At 32.1% G+C, this 18,838-nt stretch overlaps 1 protein-coding gene across 1 annotated transcript; it reads right to left on the reverse strand.

The window, feature by feature from the left end:
• Positions 1-6,595: 6,595 nt before the first annotated feature.
• LOC125070147 (cytochrome P450 6k1-like) lies at positions 6,596-8,143 on the reverse strand. The gene has a single exon (XM_047679879.1). It carries the CDS (start codon positions 8,130-8,132, stop codon positions 6,639-6,641), a length of 1,494 nt encoding a protein of 497 aa, XP_047535835.1. The 5' UTR covers positions 8,133-8,143; the 3' UTR covers positions 6,596-6,638.
• Between the last annotated feature and the right edge of the window lie 10,695 nt (positions 8,144-18,838).

An 18,838-nucleotide genomic window follows, 5' to 3' on the forward strand; every position in this document is an offset into this window, starting at 1 on the left:
GCTTACGAGATAAATTGTCTCGATACAATTACAAGCGACACAGGCGACACCTCTGCGTGATGTGTAATCGTATCGCAATCATTCAGAAAATTCTATTGTAAGAAGATTAGAAATAAAGGAAATAAAATTAAAAAGAATTTCAAGTACCATAAAGGTAATATTTATTATATGATTTAAATCTTATTAATTTAATACTGTCTAATGGACCACTTGATGGTGATCACCGCTGCTAATAAAACTCGCCTTGGGAACTAAGATGTTATATCTCTTGTGCCGGTAGTGATACTGATCATCTCATCACTGACTCATCCTTCAAACCGGGACACATTTTCATGTTTGGCGGTAGAGGCGGTAGATAGAATATATATTTATTGGGTGGTATCTACTCTGGCGGGCTTTATCGCTAGAAGGGAAAACACAAGTTCCACCAGGCGGCGCTTTGATGAGTTTGCATGGCGAATTTTTGTAACGTTTCGAAAATACAGTCATCATCGAAACGCATTCTAATATTGCAAATGATTTTTACAAAACAAACTCTACTCGTCGTCCCAAGACATTCGCTTATTATTCACCATGTATCCTTAATATGGTGTTAACACTTGCGGGTTTTCTGGGTTTTATGAAAACAAAACACAGTCCAATAATTTGTACACTTCAATTATTAATATTTGGACAGCGTTACGTTGTGCCAGGAATGTATTAAAACAACCGAATGTGCTCCTTTGGCGCGACCTACCTTCTTTATACAAAAATAATCGGAAGTCAGTTTACGAACTATTAAGGTTAAATTATTGTTCACAGCGTAATTTATTACTATGATGATTAACGAAATGATTAATACTGAATATTAATATAAATATAGAAATAAGATATTGGTAAATAAATCACTAAGATAAATATAATTGAGAATAGTTATTATATGCCACAATAGCTTGGCGCCTATGTGCTACTTGTTAACATTCGGCCATCCTGTATAGGCCGCGACCCGCGCCCCACATTCTGCTCTCCACCGGCCAGCCCGTAGTCCTGAAAATAATTGTATAGCAGTAAATAGTTGTTTTAAAATAAAAATTCTCTAATAAAAATTGGATAAATTTAAAGCTCAATCACACAGTGGTGTTAATAAAATAGACTTGATCACACAGCCGTCTCCACAGAGATAGACTTGATCACACAGCTGTCTCCTAAATTAATTACTTGATCACACAGCCATCCTTATTTATCTACACAGACTTGATCACACAGATGTCACACGAAATGGCGTATCATTAGTCGGTTTTAAGCATTTTATGAGCGAAATACAAACTGAGTTCTCACAGAATAACGAATCTGAACATGTAACGCATGTAAACCAAGCATTACGTTCTAAGGAGTTCTTACTTCAACACACATTAATAGCAGCAATAAATATGGATATGTTATGATGTTAGCATGAAAATTCTATCGTTCGCTTCGATTTATCTTCTTTTCTGTCATTTTATAACTCTAACCTGTGACAGTGACAGAATTTTCCAAATATATGTAGTTTTTTTTTCCTAATTATATATGAATACTGCTTGCAACTGAGTAATTACTCTTTTATCTTTTAAATAAACAGTAACAAAATATACTTTCCTCAAGTGCAAAATTTAATGTAAAGCTATCTACAGAATGTAGGTACGCAAATCAGGTACTTCTCTCTTCTTGTTCTCTCTACTCTTTCTCATCTAAATTCACCATACACAATGAAATGTATTCCTCCTGTATGAATCTGAATGAAAATCTTTTTCGAAACGCGTTGAATTTTCTTATATAATTTATGTAGGTATTTTTAATTCTACCCACGTCTTAAATGTTAATTATTCATAAGTAAATAATAGTTTATAAAAAAACAAAAGGAATATGCGTGTGTTTCTAAAAAGGTTTAAATATTTATTTTAATAACCTTTATTCCTTCAGAATTATGCCCCCATCAATATTTTTTAATTATGATTTTTGTTTATTGCAAAATTATTTTAAAAATTAATGTATTTAAATACAATTAATCCACGATTTTAACGAATATTTTTTCTTTAATTGAATAATTCTGTTACGGATCAGTAAATTTTTTAACGATGCAGTTTTTTGTTCGAGATGTTTCTAGAAGCGCTCCAGGGACTCGTGATAGCGAGAATAAAGTGTGGATTTTTTTTTATTTTGTACGCTATTTTCATTTAACAGTGTACTCAGTGAACTTTATTGATAATTTGTATCGAAAATTGAATCGAGAAAGAAGGGAATATATTATTTTATAAAAGCGAACACCTTTGCGAAGGAATGAATAAATGAAAAGATGAATTTGAATGAAACTTGATGTTAAAGTTTGTCTTTACGGCTCATATTTATACATATAAATAATATAAATAATTGAAGGACATGAGTATCTCTGCATTAGACAGCTCTCAGCTTTAAGAACTCTTTACCAAATAAATAAACTTTTTAAATTACCTTTACGAATACAACGCATTGCATACAATGAAAACAACTGCTTCAATAATCCATTTATTTATAAAAAAAAAAAAAACAAATTATCGACATGCTTTAACAAATATTTTAATCTTATATGTATTTGTTTTTGGCTGTCTTTGTTCCTACATCAGTCTCACGCACACTAAGACATCTTGAACTAATACTAATGCACTCCGATAATTTGGCATGGACGGCGCGACCTTGAGTGAATGACCTGTAACAACGTTATTGGGTAACCACTGATAAATATTATGAAATATATTTTGAATTTTATTATGCAAGTTTAGTTAATGAGAAAAATAATTATAAGAATTAAGATAAACATGATGTCGGACGCTTAGTCTTCAAAAAATGTTATTAAATAATTAAGAACAAAAATTTACGACAAAAACATTTTGATACAATGTCTCGTAAGTACAAGTTAGAACTCTAACATACAATAATATACAGGAATCGCGATGATAATGTTATAACAAACTGGACTTGAAACATCAAGTGCAACTACCTAAACCATTTAAGATTCGCAGATGACATCGTATTATTATCTGAGACCAGCCGCGGTCTGCAGCATATACTGGAAACACGTCACGTCAATAGCAAACCGGTGAGACTAGAGATGAATCTCTCAAAGACGGAAGAAGCTATGATAAACTGCATTAAGGAGAGTACTAGAATAAAAAAATAGATGGAGTATTAGAATAAAAATGAGCTGCAGTACAGTACGTGGACCAATACGTCTATCTTGGTAAACAAATACGCTGCACAAAAGACGACAATGAAATGGAAATAGAGCGTAGAGTCAAAAACGCCTAGAATAAATACTGGAGTTTAGAAGACGTATTCAAAAGTAACATGCCTATAAACTTTAAAAAGAAGATCTTAGACTCATGCATCCTACTCTCTTTAATATATGACTTCCAGATGTAGTCATTCACAAAAAAATAAAAAGTAAAATTAGTTCGTGCCAGAAGGGTATGGGACGAAGCTTTCTAAATATTAAAAAGATGCACAAGATTCGACACAGGAGGATAAGAGATCACACAAAAGCGATAGATGCGCTGTCGTATGCCCAAACACAAAAACTGAGATGGGCAGGCCATGAAGCCTGTTATAGCCCGTTATAGCCCGTTATGTTGACGAGAGATTGACAATAAATGTCTCTACATGGAGGGCTCGACAGGCAAACAGGAGAGTGGGGACACCCTACACGAGATGGGAGGACGACTTAGAAAAAAAGGTCGCACGAACAAACTGCCCTCTAACAGCAGAGAATAAGAGACAAATGGAAAGCTTTCAAGAAGGCCTGAGAGGGAACCATGCATGAAATCAATTTTATTTCTATAAATGTTATCATTTAAATTTACATATTTCGTTCATGATTATCAATTGGCGTTGTTTGTTTATTGGCAGGTATTTCCGTATTTGATATCATGCTGTAGTCCAGCTAGAATGGTAGACCAAACTATTACTCGACACTCGTACCTATTAACAAATTGGTATAAAAAGTAACTAAAAGTTACATTTATTCCCTGTAGTCACATATAAAAATAATTAATCATAATATAATGAGTATTTTAGTAACCAAGAACTTCATTTACCTGCTGTGGTCGAACTCGTTGCTGTATAATATTACGTTAATAAACAATTTCCAACAAATGTCATTGCATTTTAGTAACATTTAAACCACATTTTACACAACGCAAATGTCCCCTTGAATCAACTCCTGAGGGATATTGCGGTTATAAGTCATACTTAGCCGAAACAGAGTCCAAATTAAAGCTGGATCAGTATGATAAGCTGGAGCTGTATTCATATTCAGACTGTCGAGGTTGAGAGTATCGTCGTGATCGAATTAGAAACTTTTTTTTTTAATTAAATAACGAAAACAAACACAATGATGATGAAAATACAAGTAAGATCGTTGCGATATTTCAACATACGATTTGAAGTCTGTCACACGATTCAGTGTTACTACATTTAATAAAATAATTCGATTCATATGATATTATTATGGGCAATTTTGAGTTAAAAAGTAATAGCTCCGGGGACTTAAAATCTATACGAAATATGTTTTTTTTTTAAATTAAAATATTAATTCGTGTGCTATAAGAAAAAAATGATTAGTGTTTATGGAATTTAAAATATAAATATTTTTATTTTCTTTGAATTAATCTTTTATTAAATCTAGCAAATCTATTATTATTGACAATGGTTTATTACACGACATCATTAGAGAAATAAAATCAGAGAAGATATTACGATAAAAAATGTAACGAATATCAAATACGTTACAATTACTCAGCGATTTTTTTTCTTGCCGATTTTTATTTTATTTAATCGAAGTTACTAATTGGCAACTCAATGTTTGTTCCTTTTCCATTTTTCATTAGTCTTTTTTTATGTAAAATACTGCAAACTTTATACCCTTAATGAAGGTATCTGTAAAGACGAAATAAATACTACGGGTGTTTTTTTTTTAAATTAAAGTAAATTGTTGTGCATTTCGGGCCAAAAAGGGCATTCCCCTTTCACCCAAACCGGACAACACAGACAGAGTTACTTTCGAATTTATAATATAGTATGGAGTATATAGGTTATTTTGTTTTGGATTAAAATAGTTTTAATCAGTTCCGTTTTAATAGTTTTAATATGATGATAAAATCAATATGACTTATTTAGATTTCCAATGATAACTTATAATTAATAACCTAATTATACCACTATTATTGCGAAAGGATATAATGATAAAGTCCAAATGTGTAGACCGAATATTTGAAAAATTAACTGACTCAAACTATAATACACACAACGAAGTAACTCAATGGAAACGTGTAATAACTACTGCGAAACTACATCCAGTGCCGTCGCATAGTAACTCACCATAGGTTACACACATAAATCATCTTTAAAAAACAATTACATGGTTGAGCTATGACAAAAGTCTTAATGTATAATAACATGGCCATCAAACGATACACAGATCAGGTACTTATGTAAAGTGTAGTGTCTGGATAAATAATATGGAGATTTCTTTTTTTGTGGGTTCTTCTACACTCACACAGAGTGTACGTGTATTTTACTGTATATGCGTGTGGGTGCGTGTGTGTGCGCGCGCGTGCGTGCGTGTAAGTGTGATGGGTCAGTTGATATTAGGTTATAGAAGTAATGTATTTTTCTGTTTCATCGTACATCTTGTTAAGCAGGAACGCAAACACCATTTTTTTACATTGAACTAGTGGCAATTTATATATAGACAGGTCTGCATTCGGCTTATTATACAAGTAGGGACCAAGATAATAACCGAATCGTTTATTGAAAACAAATTGGAGTGTGTAACAAATGTTATTTTTGCGTCGTTTGACAATAGCAGTGTAAGGATTCCTCTTATGTTGGTATAGAGTTAAGTTTAAGACGAATAATTGTCTTACGCTAATTTTGAATAATTTAAAGAGTATTATTTTAGTATGTATTTTAATTATTCATTTTGACAATGTAATTTTGTTGGCTTTTACGAACGTAATACCCGAAATACTCATTACAATAGTTAGTGATGAACTGCAAAAATAAAATTGAAGTGAAATATTAAAAGCGAATGACTTCAAAATAACTGTCTTCTTTAAATCTGTATTTATTAATCCGGGGCTATCTTCCAAAACTCATAAATAATACAAATGCGAGCAAAAGGATTACTATATTTACTGTTCAAAGTTTTTATTACATCAAAATCAGTTCCGTCTCTCAAACGTAATAACACGTTCAAGTTAACGTACGTATATACATACCTACTCGTACCTACCAAACATTTGTTTAATGTTATTTTAGGCGTACACGTACAAGGAAGTGGTCACAAACATAATGAATAAAACACATTCTAGATTTGTTTAAAAACGCTCAAGGTTTCCTACCATTGCTAATATTGCTAAGTTTTGTAATTTTTATAGTTCCATGTTTATAACGATTTAATTCGGATGTAATCGTGGAACACAATACGTACACTTAATAATAACTGGAATCGAAATAAGACTAACTTATTTAATATTATCTGATTTATTTACATTAACTTTTATAACAGAAACAAACATAGTAAAAATACATTATTAAAAGTATGTCTTAATTTTTAAAATACACCCTTAAAACAATATCAACTATGTTTAGGTCCTTGACACAAATTCTACATCGACATTAGCTAATCTAATGTTAACTTGTTCTTTTTTGTATTTCATACCTCCTTTTGCAATGTTTGTTTTAATAGTGAAATTTCTTAGTAAATATATCAAGCCAGTCTTAGCTTGTAATTGCGCGTATCTCTGTCCTATACAAATTCTATTTCCTTTACCAAAAGGCTGGTATAATATATCAGAAGTTGATTTTTGATTTTCTCGTGAAAATCTCTCTGGCTTAAACACTTCCGGATCTGGGTAATATTTCGGGTCATGATGGATTTCGAAAATCGGTGTGAAAATTTTAGTTCCCTTCGCCACTTTAATATTACCAACGGGCAAGACAGTATCTTCAACGCTCATTCTAGTCAAAAAACCTAGAGGTGGATGAAGTCGCATAGCTTCAGACATAGCCATTTCCAAGTACTCCATACCAACGACTACATCGAACGTCAATTTATTATCATTCTTTTCAAATGCCTCGTCGATTTCTTTATGCAGGCGCTGTAGTGCTTCTGGGTGTCTTCCTAACTCTACCAATGTTACGAACATCGCAGATGCTGTTGGTTCAACGCCCGCTAAGAAGAAGAAAAATGCTTGAGCTGCAAGAACTTCGTCAGTGGGCTCCAATTCAACTCCTGTTTCAGGGTCTTTCAACGTTCCTTTACTTTGTAATGATACACACATATCTGCGAAATCGTGTTTTTTCACATTCTCACGTTCTCGTTGACGGAGAGTTTGTTTTATTGCACTAATAAAGAATGGTTCATAATCTTTGAATAGATTTATATTCAATAATTTAAACAGAGGTATACTCAGGTTGGCAATAGCGAACTGAATATTTCGCACAAAAGTTTGCTCAAACGCTTTTTGCGACATTGTCAAGAAAGGAGAATTAAATATTGATTCTGTTGTCACGCCGAATACAGCGCCGCAAATAGCCGCGCTGCAAAACGTTGCGAGATTCTTAAATGTATTCCCTTTTTTTAAATCTGGATTATCTTTTAAGTAATAGACGAAATCTTGTGCACTTTTTTCCATTATGTAAAACATGCTTTTTAGCTTCGTTGAAGTAAACAAAGGTGTCATACTCTTTCTCATCAGCTGCCATTTCTTGCCATTCATGAATAGAATGTTATTTGCCAAAATATCACTTTCATTGGGTTCAATTCCTCTATGACTGAAGGCATTGAAGTTTGTCGTTAACACATATTGTATATTTGTAATATCTCTGACATACAGCGATGGAGTGAGCAGAGTGCCAAATCCAACGGCAGGTTCGTTAGGGTATTGCTTATAAATGTCGTTCAGGTGCTCAGTCAAAGACTTATCCTTCGTTATGAAATCCCAAAACACTCCAAGTACTTTGTTCTTCTTGTAAAATCGCACACCACGTTTTGTCCAATATCTCTCGTTATATTTACCGTTCCAATAAACATAGCCTAATATTATGATGGCTAGACTAAGTATAAGTTCGAGGAACATTATTGCGTTTGTATTCCTCCAAGCGAATTGAATTAATGATAAACTTTGTACGTATCTTGCTTTATATATAGATTGTGATATCATTTTTTCCCGTTATCATTTGTGAAGCGGTATTATTTATATTTTTTGTGCGATGACTTGCTGATTTAATAATATTTTAATAATCGAATCACTGTCAAGAGGAGAAAGATTATTTTAAATATTTTTTTGACTTTTTTGTAAATTTTGTAGACATTTAGAAATATTCTATACTTTTACAAATATTTTGTGTACTTATCTGTTATAGTTTTCGCAGCCCTTGCAAACCGGAAACAGCCTTGGAAAACACCCGGAACTTAGATGACACCTTCTATGTTTCAGTGTAAATGGCTACATCATTTACACGTGGATATGTACAGTATATGTTTCGATGGAAAAAAAAACTAGTCCTTATATTCATTTCAATAATGCATTTTAATTTGAACTAATGATTCTTGATGGTAGTGTGGGATTTATAATTACAAATCTGACTCTATCATCAAACTATATTGCCCTCGCGTGTATACAAATATACATGTGGCTTTTTCCGTCCCACTGATGTATGTAGAATCATATACAGAAATGGAAAAACGAGAGCTATTGTATAAATTATACATAATTTTTTACACTAAAAAACTGTTTCGGAACATATATGAGATTATTAAATAAATAAAGTTAAAAAGTTTTTATGTCGATTATAATGACTTAATAACTAGACTGTTTTACCCTTGTTTGTGTCAGAAGTTAGGATAGACTCGTCATTCATAACAGAAGTTTTAATTCCCTCGTTGTTATATCGTTAAAATTGAAGTCGAATAGAAAAAATTGATACGTTCATTAATAATATGTCAGTTCGACATTTGACAGTTCCTTAGACACTGAAACATAATTTTTTTAGCTAAACATTTATCAGTAATAACAAATTTTATTTTATTTTCTAGCAAATGATAAAAAGCATAAGCATGGTTTTGTTTTTCAATATTTTTAAGCGATGAAGAGAAATTTTGACTTTATCGGAACTCCTTTAAATAAATTATATGTTCTATGTTAGAAACAAATATAAAAAAAAAGAAATTTTACACACAGTCCTGGTGACAATAGAATCTGATACGCTCCTCTTTTATGGAATAAATTTAAGTTTGTTTTTAAAATATTCTTTTATTTTCGCGTCGAGCGTGAAGTGCAGGTCTCCTTCAATATTTTAGTTAAATATAATGACGGTGTTATTTTTCTCTAAAATTTTCTTATGTAATAAAAAAACAGAAGTATAATAATATACATATAAATAATTAATAATACTATTTAGCTAAGATCAAATAGGTTGTTCAAGGACGTCGCTTAAATGAGACCGTAAGCAATAAAACCTTCTTTTTTACCCAACTGGCTGTGCCTATGACCACAACTATACCCTGAACTTCATTGTCCACGTTAAATTTAAAATTTATAAGTGAGTTCTCTACTTTCTATTACATGAATAGTAAATTAATATATTGGTTTTATGTATAAAATTTTTCAAAATAAATATTTAAGTAGTCGTAAAGAACTCATTCACGACACAGATATTTAAGATTTTGATTGATACAAAAAATTAAATCGTTATAATGTTGGTGGTGCATTGGGGATTTAGGGAATAGATAATATTATTCACAGCGCCATTGTCTATGGGCGGTGGTGACCGGATACCATCAGATGACACTTTTGTCATAAAAAAAATAACCTGCCAAACTTGTATAAAAAAAAATTAACTCGCCGCGTAGTATCAATATAGCTAAATAAGAAAGATAAAAATAAATATTGTGCAAAAGCAAGCCGAAAAACGACTCACATTGATTTACTGATTACGTATTATTACAAGTTAGTATTGCATAACGCAACTATGAAGTTGTGAAATAATTTTGAATGTTATCTACCTATTGTGCGGTACATAGTTACATATACACTGAGTATGTATAAAAAATTAAACTATTAAACAATAATATATTTCGCTATAAAGTTTTTAATTTACATCAAAATACAAATCTTCGAATTTATTTTTATTATTTTTTTTTTATATTAAAGAACTACAAACAAACCCGCTGGTTTTTTCACGGGTTCTTTTCGTATATAGAGATTTTATTTTCCGAACCCGTGGTGAGTTTTTTACTTGATTATAAATAAGTAAACTGATGCGTCTACATCGAACAAAGGAATTTCCATTTGAATAAAACTGTTACTCAAAACAAGGTGACCTAGGATTTAAATCGAAACAAGATAATCTTTCGCGACGGGGATTCAATAACATCTAATTTTGCAAACTGAAAGTCACCCGTATAAATGAAAAATATATTCACATATGAAGTTTTCACATAATTCAAGGATTTCTTTGTGAATTTGAGTCAATATAAAAAGACACGTCAAAAATAATACAGAATAATTCGATCGAGAAATAAAGTAATACTGTACTTTATTGTTTGTGTTTATAATTCATCTCGTGCTCGGCGGTGAAGGAAAACATCGTGAGGAAACCTACATGTGTCTAATTTCTACGAAATTCTACCACATGTGTATTCCACCAGCCCACATTGGAGCAGCGTGGTGGAAAATGCTCCAAACCTTCTCCTTAAAGGGAGAGGAGGCCTAAGCCCAGCTGTGGGAAATTTTCAGGCTGTTAATGTAAAATGTAGTATAAAAATGTACTTGGTTGAGCTTTGTGCAAGCCCTTCTTGGTAGGTACCAACCACTCCACAGATATTCTATCGCCAAACAGCAATACTTAGTATTGTTGTGTTCCGGTTTGAGGGGTAAGTGAGCCAGTGTACCTACAGGCATCTTAGCTTTCAAGGTTGGTGGCGCATGGTGGTGTGATTTCTTACAGCGTGAATATCTATCGGCGGTGGATGACCTTTAGATGGCATTTGCCCGTCCGCCTACCTAATACATAAAAATAAAAATAAAGTAACGTCTGTGTAAACCGTACATCGATGACTATTTAATCGTGATATTTCTCGATTTACTATAAAACGATACATTAAATACGTTAAAAAAAAATGTACCGGACCACCTGAATTCCGCGTCAAAAAATGTATCTATCAAAATCGGTCTAGCTGTGTTCTAACAATAATCAGTATAAACAATTCAAACAAATTATAACGTCAATTATTTTGAAGTCGGTTCCAACAAGAATACACATAAGAAAATCTCTTTTAAATAAAACTATTGTCCACCGACTCGCAATGGAACAACCACCAAAATTTTCATAAACAAGAGACGAGTAACCACCCTCCGTGGTCGAGTAGCGACAACCTTCGTGGTCGAGTAGTCTGTACACCGGTTTTCATGGGTACGCCACTCCGAGTTCGATTCCCGGCCGAGTCGATGTAGAAAGAGTTCATTAGTTTTCTATGTTGTCTTGGGTCTGGGTGTTTGTGGTACCGTCGTTACTTCTGATTTTCCATAACACAAGTGCTTTAGCTACTTACATTGGGATCAGAGTAATGTATGTGATGTTACTAACAGTATTTAAAACGGGATATTTACCATGTTTTTTATTTTTATTTGTTGGAGCTCGATATTTCGACACTATCTACGAATGTCTTGTTCACGAGACTCATATCGAGCTCCACCAAATAAAAATAAAAAACATGGTAAATATTCCGTTTTAAATACTGTTAGTACCTAATAAAAATAACCATGTTAATTTAAAATCTTATGTATGTGATGTTAACTTGATCAAAATCTTTATTTCAAATAACGTAAAAAATACAACGGGCACATCCAGAACTACAATCTACAAATACATACACCTGGGTTCATTACAAACGTGTCGAAGCCTCCCGTTTATATAACGGTCTTCGTTAACGACATTGCGTATAAAAGTATGATATTAAGGTCCATTACACTTAATGGTTCCGTACAAGGCTCTGCTTTAACAGACGTCAACATCTATATTGTGATTTAGTGATATTAAAACGGATATATTTTTATCGTAAGACAAATTGTTTATTATTGCTGTATTGATAGATTAATCATAGATTCTTGAAATGTTTTAGCATGCTTTTTTTATACTATAGGTGGTTCGGAAAAATCGCTGTCGAAGCTGGTTCCACAGAAGGGTTGTGCGAGTCAGGAAATGCCCTAGAAATCGCGCTGTTGGGGATTTGTATTTTATATCGTATTAAATGTTTTTTTTAACTCGTCACCACACCAAAATGAGATTGGCGCTGTAAGAAATATTTGCCATTTCTTACATCGCCAATGCACCACCAACCTTGTGAACTAGTGTATCATAATAATATACAGTGGTTCAAACCGGAATACAACAACAAGTATTACAGTTTGACAGTAGAATATCGGATGCGTAGGTGGTATCTACCCAGACGTATCGACGGGAATCAAACACTTTCTAGTAAAAACAATATATGAAAATTCATAAATCAATCCAGTTTACCCTTAAAATTAATTCAAACAAATGACAACATAGATGAAAAATAAAAATAAAAGCAAAGTAGGTATATAAAACAAGGTAAACAGTTTTAAAGAAATAACGTAAACTAATTTTGAATTAAATATATCGAATTATTTACAACGTAATAATTATTACATGCACGGAATTAAAATAAGATATTAATTTTTCATCAATTAATTTAAAAAAAAATACAACTAAACTTATCAGTAACATAATATGGTTTATAATTCGCAAATATATAAAGTAATTAAAACGATTTAAGGGCACAAATATTTCGAAACCACTTCGAAGCGCTCATTACAACATAATTAAGCAACTAAGTTTGTCTTTCTAACGACTTCGAAAGTGTGGCTCGTAATGTTATTTTCCGTTTCTCATTTGCATCTGCTCGACGTTACAATTACTGGGAATTGACTTTAAACGTTTTAAATACGTTTTATAGTTATTTATTGAAGGTTATATTTTTTAATTTCATAATGTATGATAGTCATCGTGAATTATAATCGATGGCTCGAGATTAATTAGAAATCGACGTTTTATCTCTCGATCTAAACTATTTTAATCAATTCTAAAAGAGCAGATCTATATGTGACGCGTACGTGTTTCGACTCTTCGAAAACGATTTATATTATTAACACTATATTTCTAAGGTCATGGCATACTATTTCTTATGATAGTCGGCTATGGAAAGGGCTATGCTCGGAGTCTCTCTGAATCGCATCAGAAATGAGGTGATCCGTCAGAGAACCAAAGTCATCGACATAGCCCACCGGATTAGTAAGCTGAAGTGGCAGTCGGCTGGCCATATTTGTCGTAGAACCGATAACCGTTGGGGAAAACTTGTTCTTGTTCTTGGCAAACGTACTGTAGGACGTCCTCAGGCACGTTGGAGTGACGATTTGCGCAAGACGGCTGGCAGAAGCTGGATGCGAGTTGCCGAAGAAAGACCACAATGTCGTGCATTTGGAGAGGCCTATGTCCAGCAGTGGACGAATGTGGGCTGATGATGGACCAATACCACCCATAGATATTAAAAAGTATTAACTATTCTCTACGTTTTCGTCACCTATGCGCCACCAAACCTTGGGAACTAAGATGTTATGTCCCTTGTGCCTGTAGTTACACTGGCTCATTCACCTTTCGAACTGGAATACAATAGTTCTGAGTATTGCTGTTTGGGGTTAGAATATATGGTCCCACCCAGACAGGATTGCACAAAACCTTACCACCAAGTCAAGTATCAAGGAACTATTTCAAAGTAATGCTTTTAACTTACGGACGATAATTCAGTTGTACAATAATATAGACGAAATGACGTCATCTTGAAGTCATTTGACGCCAAGTTGTATACGAGATAAATTGTCTCGATGCAATTACAAGCGACACAGGCGACACCTCTGCGTGATGTGTAATTTGCCAAGATTACCGATTAAAGCTCGGGACATACAATCAGTGATGTATCGTTTATATCGTCGTATCGCAATCATTCAGGAACTTGTATTGTAAGAAGATAAGTAATCATGACGAGTATTTATTATATTATTTAAATCTTATTAAATTATAATTTATATATGTACTGTCAAATGGGCTACTTGATGGTAGGTGGTCACCACTGCCAATAAAACTCGTATCACCAAGCTAAGATGACACAAGTCTTATGCTGGTTGTTACAATGGCTTATTCATCCTTTAAGTCGGAACACAATAATACGTATTCCTGTTGGGTGAATGGGTGTTGGGTGATGAAAACACATGTTCCACAAGGCGGCGTTTTGATGAGTTTGCATGGCGATTTGTGATTTTAGTGTCGTTTTGAAAATACAGTGATCATCAAAACGCTTTCTAATACAAACTAAAAACAAACTCTACTCGTCGTCTCAAGACAATCGCTTACTATCCACAATTAATCCTTAATATGGTGATATCTTCCAAAATGGCGTATCATTCGGTTTTAGGCATTATATGAGTGACATACAAACTTAGTTCTCACAGAATAACGCATCTGATTCTGGATATCGTGTGAACCAAGCATTACGTTCCAAAGATATGTTCTTACTGCAACGCATATTAATATCGACAATAAATATAGAATTATTAGCATGAAAATTGTAGCGTTCGCTTCAATATATCTTCTTTCCTGTCATTCTGTAACTCTAACCTTTTATTAGTGGTTCATTGTATTCAGAATTTGCAGAATATAGTAATTTTTTCTTCAAATTATGTTTATACTGCTTGCAATTGAATAACATTAGTTCCATTATTATTTAAATCAGAAACAAAATATACTTTCCTCGAGCGGAAAAAATTATAAAAAATATAATAAAAATAATTATTGGACAACTACACATACACTACTCTGATCCCAATGTAAGTAGCTAAAGCAATTGTGTTATGGAAAATCAGATGTGACGTGCCACAAACACCAAGACCCAAGACAACTTAGAAAACTAATGAACTTTTTCTACATCGTCTCGGCCGGGAATCGAACCCGGGATCTCGGAGCGTATCCATGAAAACCGGTGTACACACTACTCGACCACGGAGGTCATCAAAGTTAAATCATTTTTACAAGATTAAATTTAATGTAAAGCTATCACTGGAATGTAGATAGGCAAATCAGGTAGTTACTCTTTCTCATCAAACTTACACTAATACACAATGAAATTTATTCCTCCTGTATGAAAATCTAATACTAACTGAAATAAAACTAGTTTTTAACGGATTTAATCGCGTATATTAATTATTTTAACATCCCGACGTTTCGAGCACTTTTGCAGTGTTGGTGTCTGCCCGTGACCACGAAAGTTTTATTTCAATGTGTAATAATCGCGAAAATCTAAGACAACATTAATACTAACTGGTTTTTTTTATAATTTCTGCTGAAAACTTCTTCGAAACGCTTTGAATTTTTTTTTTTATATCATTTATGTATTACAAAGAAATCATTATTAATTTTGAGCTATTTTTAATTTTATTTTATATTCTATCCACATCTAGAATGTTAATTATTCTTAAGAAAATAAAAGTTTTATATTACATTAAAAAACAGGACTACAAATAATATAATTTGAATATTATATTATAACATATACAAATACAAGAATATTTCTGTATTATAAATATTTAATTACAATAATAATTAACCCCGTCGCGACTTAGACCTGAACATTCCACAATTTTGTTGATTGATAATAATTTATCTGAAAATTTTCGTCAATCTTCACATTGTGACGCCGCGACGAATAAATGAACTAGTTACTTCCATAATGTTGTCTTAGATTTTAGCGATTATTACACATTGAAATAAAACTAGTTTTTAACGGATTTAATCGCGTATATTATTCGTGACCACGAACACTGCAAAGTGCTCGAAACGTCGGGATGTTAAAATAATTAATATACGCGATTAAATCCGTTAAAAACTAGTTTTATTTCGATAGTTACTTCCATGATAGCTATAATAGTAAATTTCCATTTGATTATTTTCATTCTATAACCAATTGCATTCCTCTTTTAAAATTAAAAGTATTTACAATACAATTAATCCACGTTTTCAACGAAACTTTTTTCGTTAATTGAATAATTCTGTTACGGCTCAGTAAATTGTTTAACGATGCAGTTTTTTGTTCGAGATGTTTCTAGAAGCGCTCCAGGGACTCGTGATAGCGAGAATAAAGTGTGATTTTTTTTTTATTTTGTTTGTACGCTATTTTCATTTAACAATGTACTCAATGAACTTTATTGTTTATTTACTTCGAAAATTTAGACGAAAAAGAAACATATATTATAAAAGGGAACACCTTTACGAAGGAATTAATGAATGAAAAGGTGCATTTGAATGAAACCTGATGTTAAAGTTTGTCTTTACGACTCTGTTTATACAAATATTTGTATAAAATAGCCCGAATAGCTCTTATTTTGAAGAATTGTTACTTAATTTCATCGCCTGAAGCTTCAAAGTATGCTACTAATCGAGCAGAACCAAATTAATTAAGTCCATTAACATTCAATTTGACTTGGCAGTTTTTATTTTAATTACGTATAAAGATGATTACTTAGTGCCTTTATTTCTGCTTCACTTCCTCCGTTTAAATGTTTCTGAACAATTTTGGAATTCTTCCATTTTTTTTAATATAATTCCATTTTGCAAATTTAAAATAAATCATCCATTGCAACTCAAAAAAATTCTACTTCTGACATGTAATAAAAAATACATTAGTCTAGTTACATATTTTACTCTATTTTTTTTTTAAATTAATAACATAATGAGATAAATAATTGGAATCTCGAAGGACACGAGTATCTCTGCGCTAGACAGCTCTCAGCTTTAAGAACTCTTGACCAAATAAATAAACGTTCTACCTTGAATACATCGCATTGCATACAAATAAAAAATAAGCATTTTTATATAAACAAATAAACTTTTGAAGAATACAAATAAATAAGAAAATACAGCAATTTTCATATTATCGAATTGTTATTTTTATTTTTTATTAATGTAATTCTTTTCGATTAGATAATGAAATTAATCGCTCTATAAGATTTATAGATCTGTTCACCAACTGAGGCGCGCCCCTCCACATTAAATTATCGACATTCTTCAACAAAGATTCTAATCTTATTTGTATTTGTTTTTGGCTGTCTTTATTCATACATCAGTCTCACGCACACTAAGACATCATGTCACGAGCATCACTCATACTAATGCAGTCCGATAATTAAGCGTGGACGGCACGACCTTGAATGAATGGACCTATAATCTTTATCCGCCTGTCCGTGCGTTATTGGGAAACCACCAAAAATATTATGAAATATATTTTGAATATTATTATGCAAGTTTAATTAATGAGAAATATAATTATAAAAATTACGGTAGTAAAGGTAGGACGCTTAGCCTTTTCTTGTACAAGTCAGAATTCTAATATACAAGAATATACAAGAATCGCGATGATAATGCAATAAATAAAGTCAAGTTTTTTTGTTTGTATAACGATAACCTCCAGAACGAATAATCCAATTCAAGATTATTATTTTTTATCAATTAAAGCCAAAGTTTCTCCTACTTAACTTCGTACTTAAATTAACTAAGAGCTTTGAACTTAAAAAGAAAACTGTGATCGATAGTACTGGGCCGAATTTTATGTTTCATGCTAATGAACGCGTATTTAAGGGAAGGAATGTAGGCTACATTGGTCATGCTTCCGATAAAAAATGAATTGTCATCGAAGACGAACCAATGTATAAAAGTAAAAGTAACAGCTTGCAACATTTGACCATAATAAACTAAATGACAAACATTTGCAAAAATATCATAACTATTAAGCCTATTAAGACCCCTTAAAAAAATTAGAATTAAAAAAGTCATAAATGTATAACAAGGTTAATTATTTTTTAAGTTAAACGTCCATAAAAATGGTAATAATAATTTAATAATATTTGCTAAAGCCAATTAGCTTATTTGAAATATTTGACAGTTAAAAAAGCACTCACGTTCATGAAAAAAATATATTTCTAAACAACATTTTATTAATCTTTTGATAAAAAAAAATGTGTAAAGATTATTAAAAAAAAATGCTAACAAAATTAACCTAAAATTATTTTTAAGTCTACACTCGAAAGACCAATATATTCTAGGTGCTTTTAGAATGGAGCTATTAAGGCAACTTGCGCACTACCGACTACTAATGAGCCCTGGCTATCGTGTGTAACAGCTTTTACGAGAGCCTTTAGAAGCCTTCGCAGCACATTTGCAGTTCCCAAATCTTTATTAAACTACACATTCTAAGAGTTTGTGAAACTTTTATTAAACTTACAAAATACTAACCTTTTCATATGACACGTTTTTTATTTCAACTTCAACAAAATTGATATTTGCTATCGAAATTGTAACCGTTTGCAATGCACAAACCTTAAATTTACACAATCCAAACGATATTCTAATAGTTCTGCTATATTATGTACCGGACAAACAGTTTTTGATTAATATATGTTTATAAACTTACATTTTACAAAAGATGTCTCGATACGATTTCTCAATAAACATCAATGGTAGGTTGAAAATGTATAGGACCTAAATTGTAAAACATAAAAGGAACAACAAAAAAGTATTTTATCATAATTCTCGTATCACGACGCACAGCAGATTTACCGTAAAAAAACGAACTAAAACCTTTTTTTCAGATTGTCGACAATTTCAAGTTAAGCTTTTCAAATTCCTATCTTTAACATATCAAATAATCAGCCTT

This window comes from Vanessa atalanta, chromosome 2 (genome assembly GCF_905147765.1).
Source record: "Vanessa atalanta chromosome 2, ilVanAtal1.2, whole genome shotgun sequence".
Classification (NCBI taxonomy): Eukaryota; Metazoa; Arthropoda; class Insecta; order Lepidoptera; family Nymphalidae; genus Vanessa; species Vanessa atalanta.

Coding starts and splice junctions, on each gene's coding strand:
- LOC125070147 (XM_047679879.1), bottom strand. CDS start 8,132: ATGTTCCTCGAACTTATACTTAGTCTAGCCATCATAATATTAGGCTAT.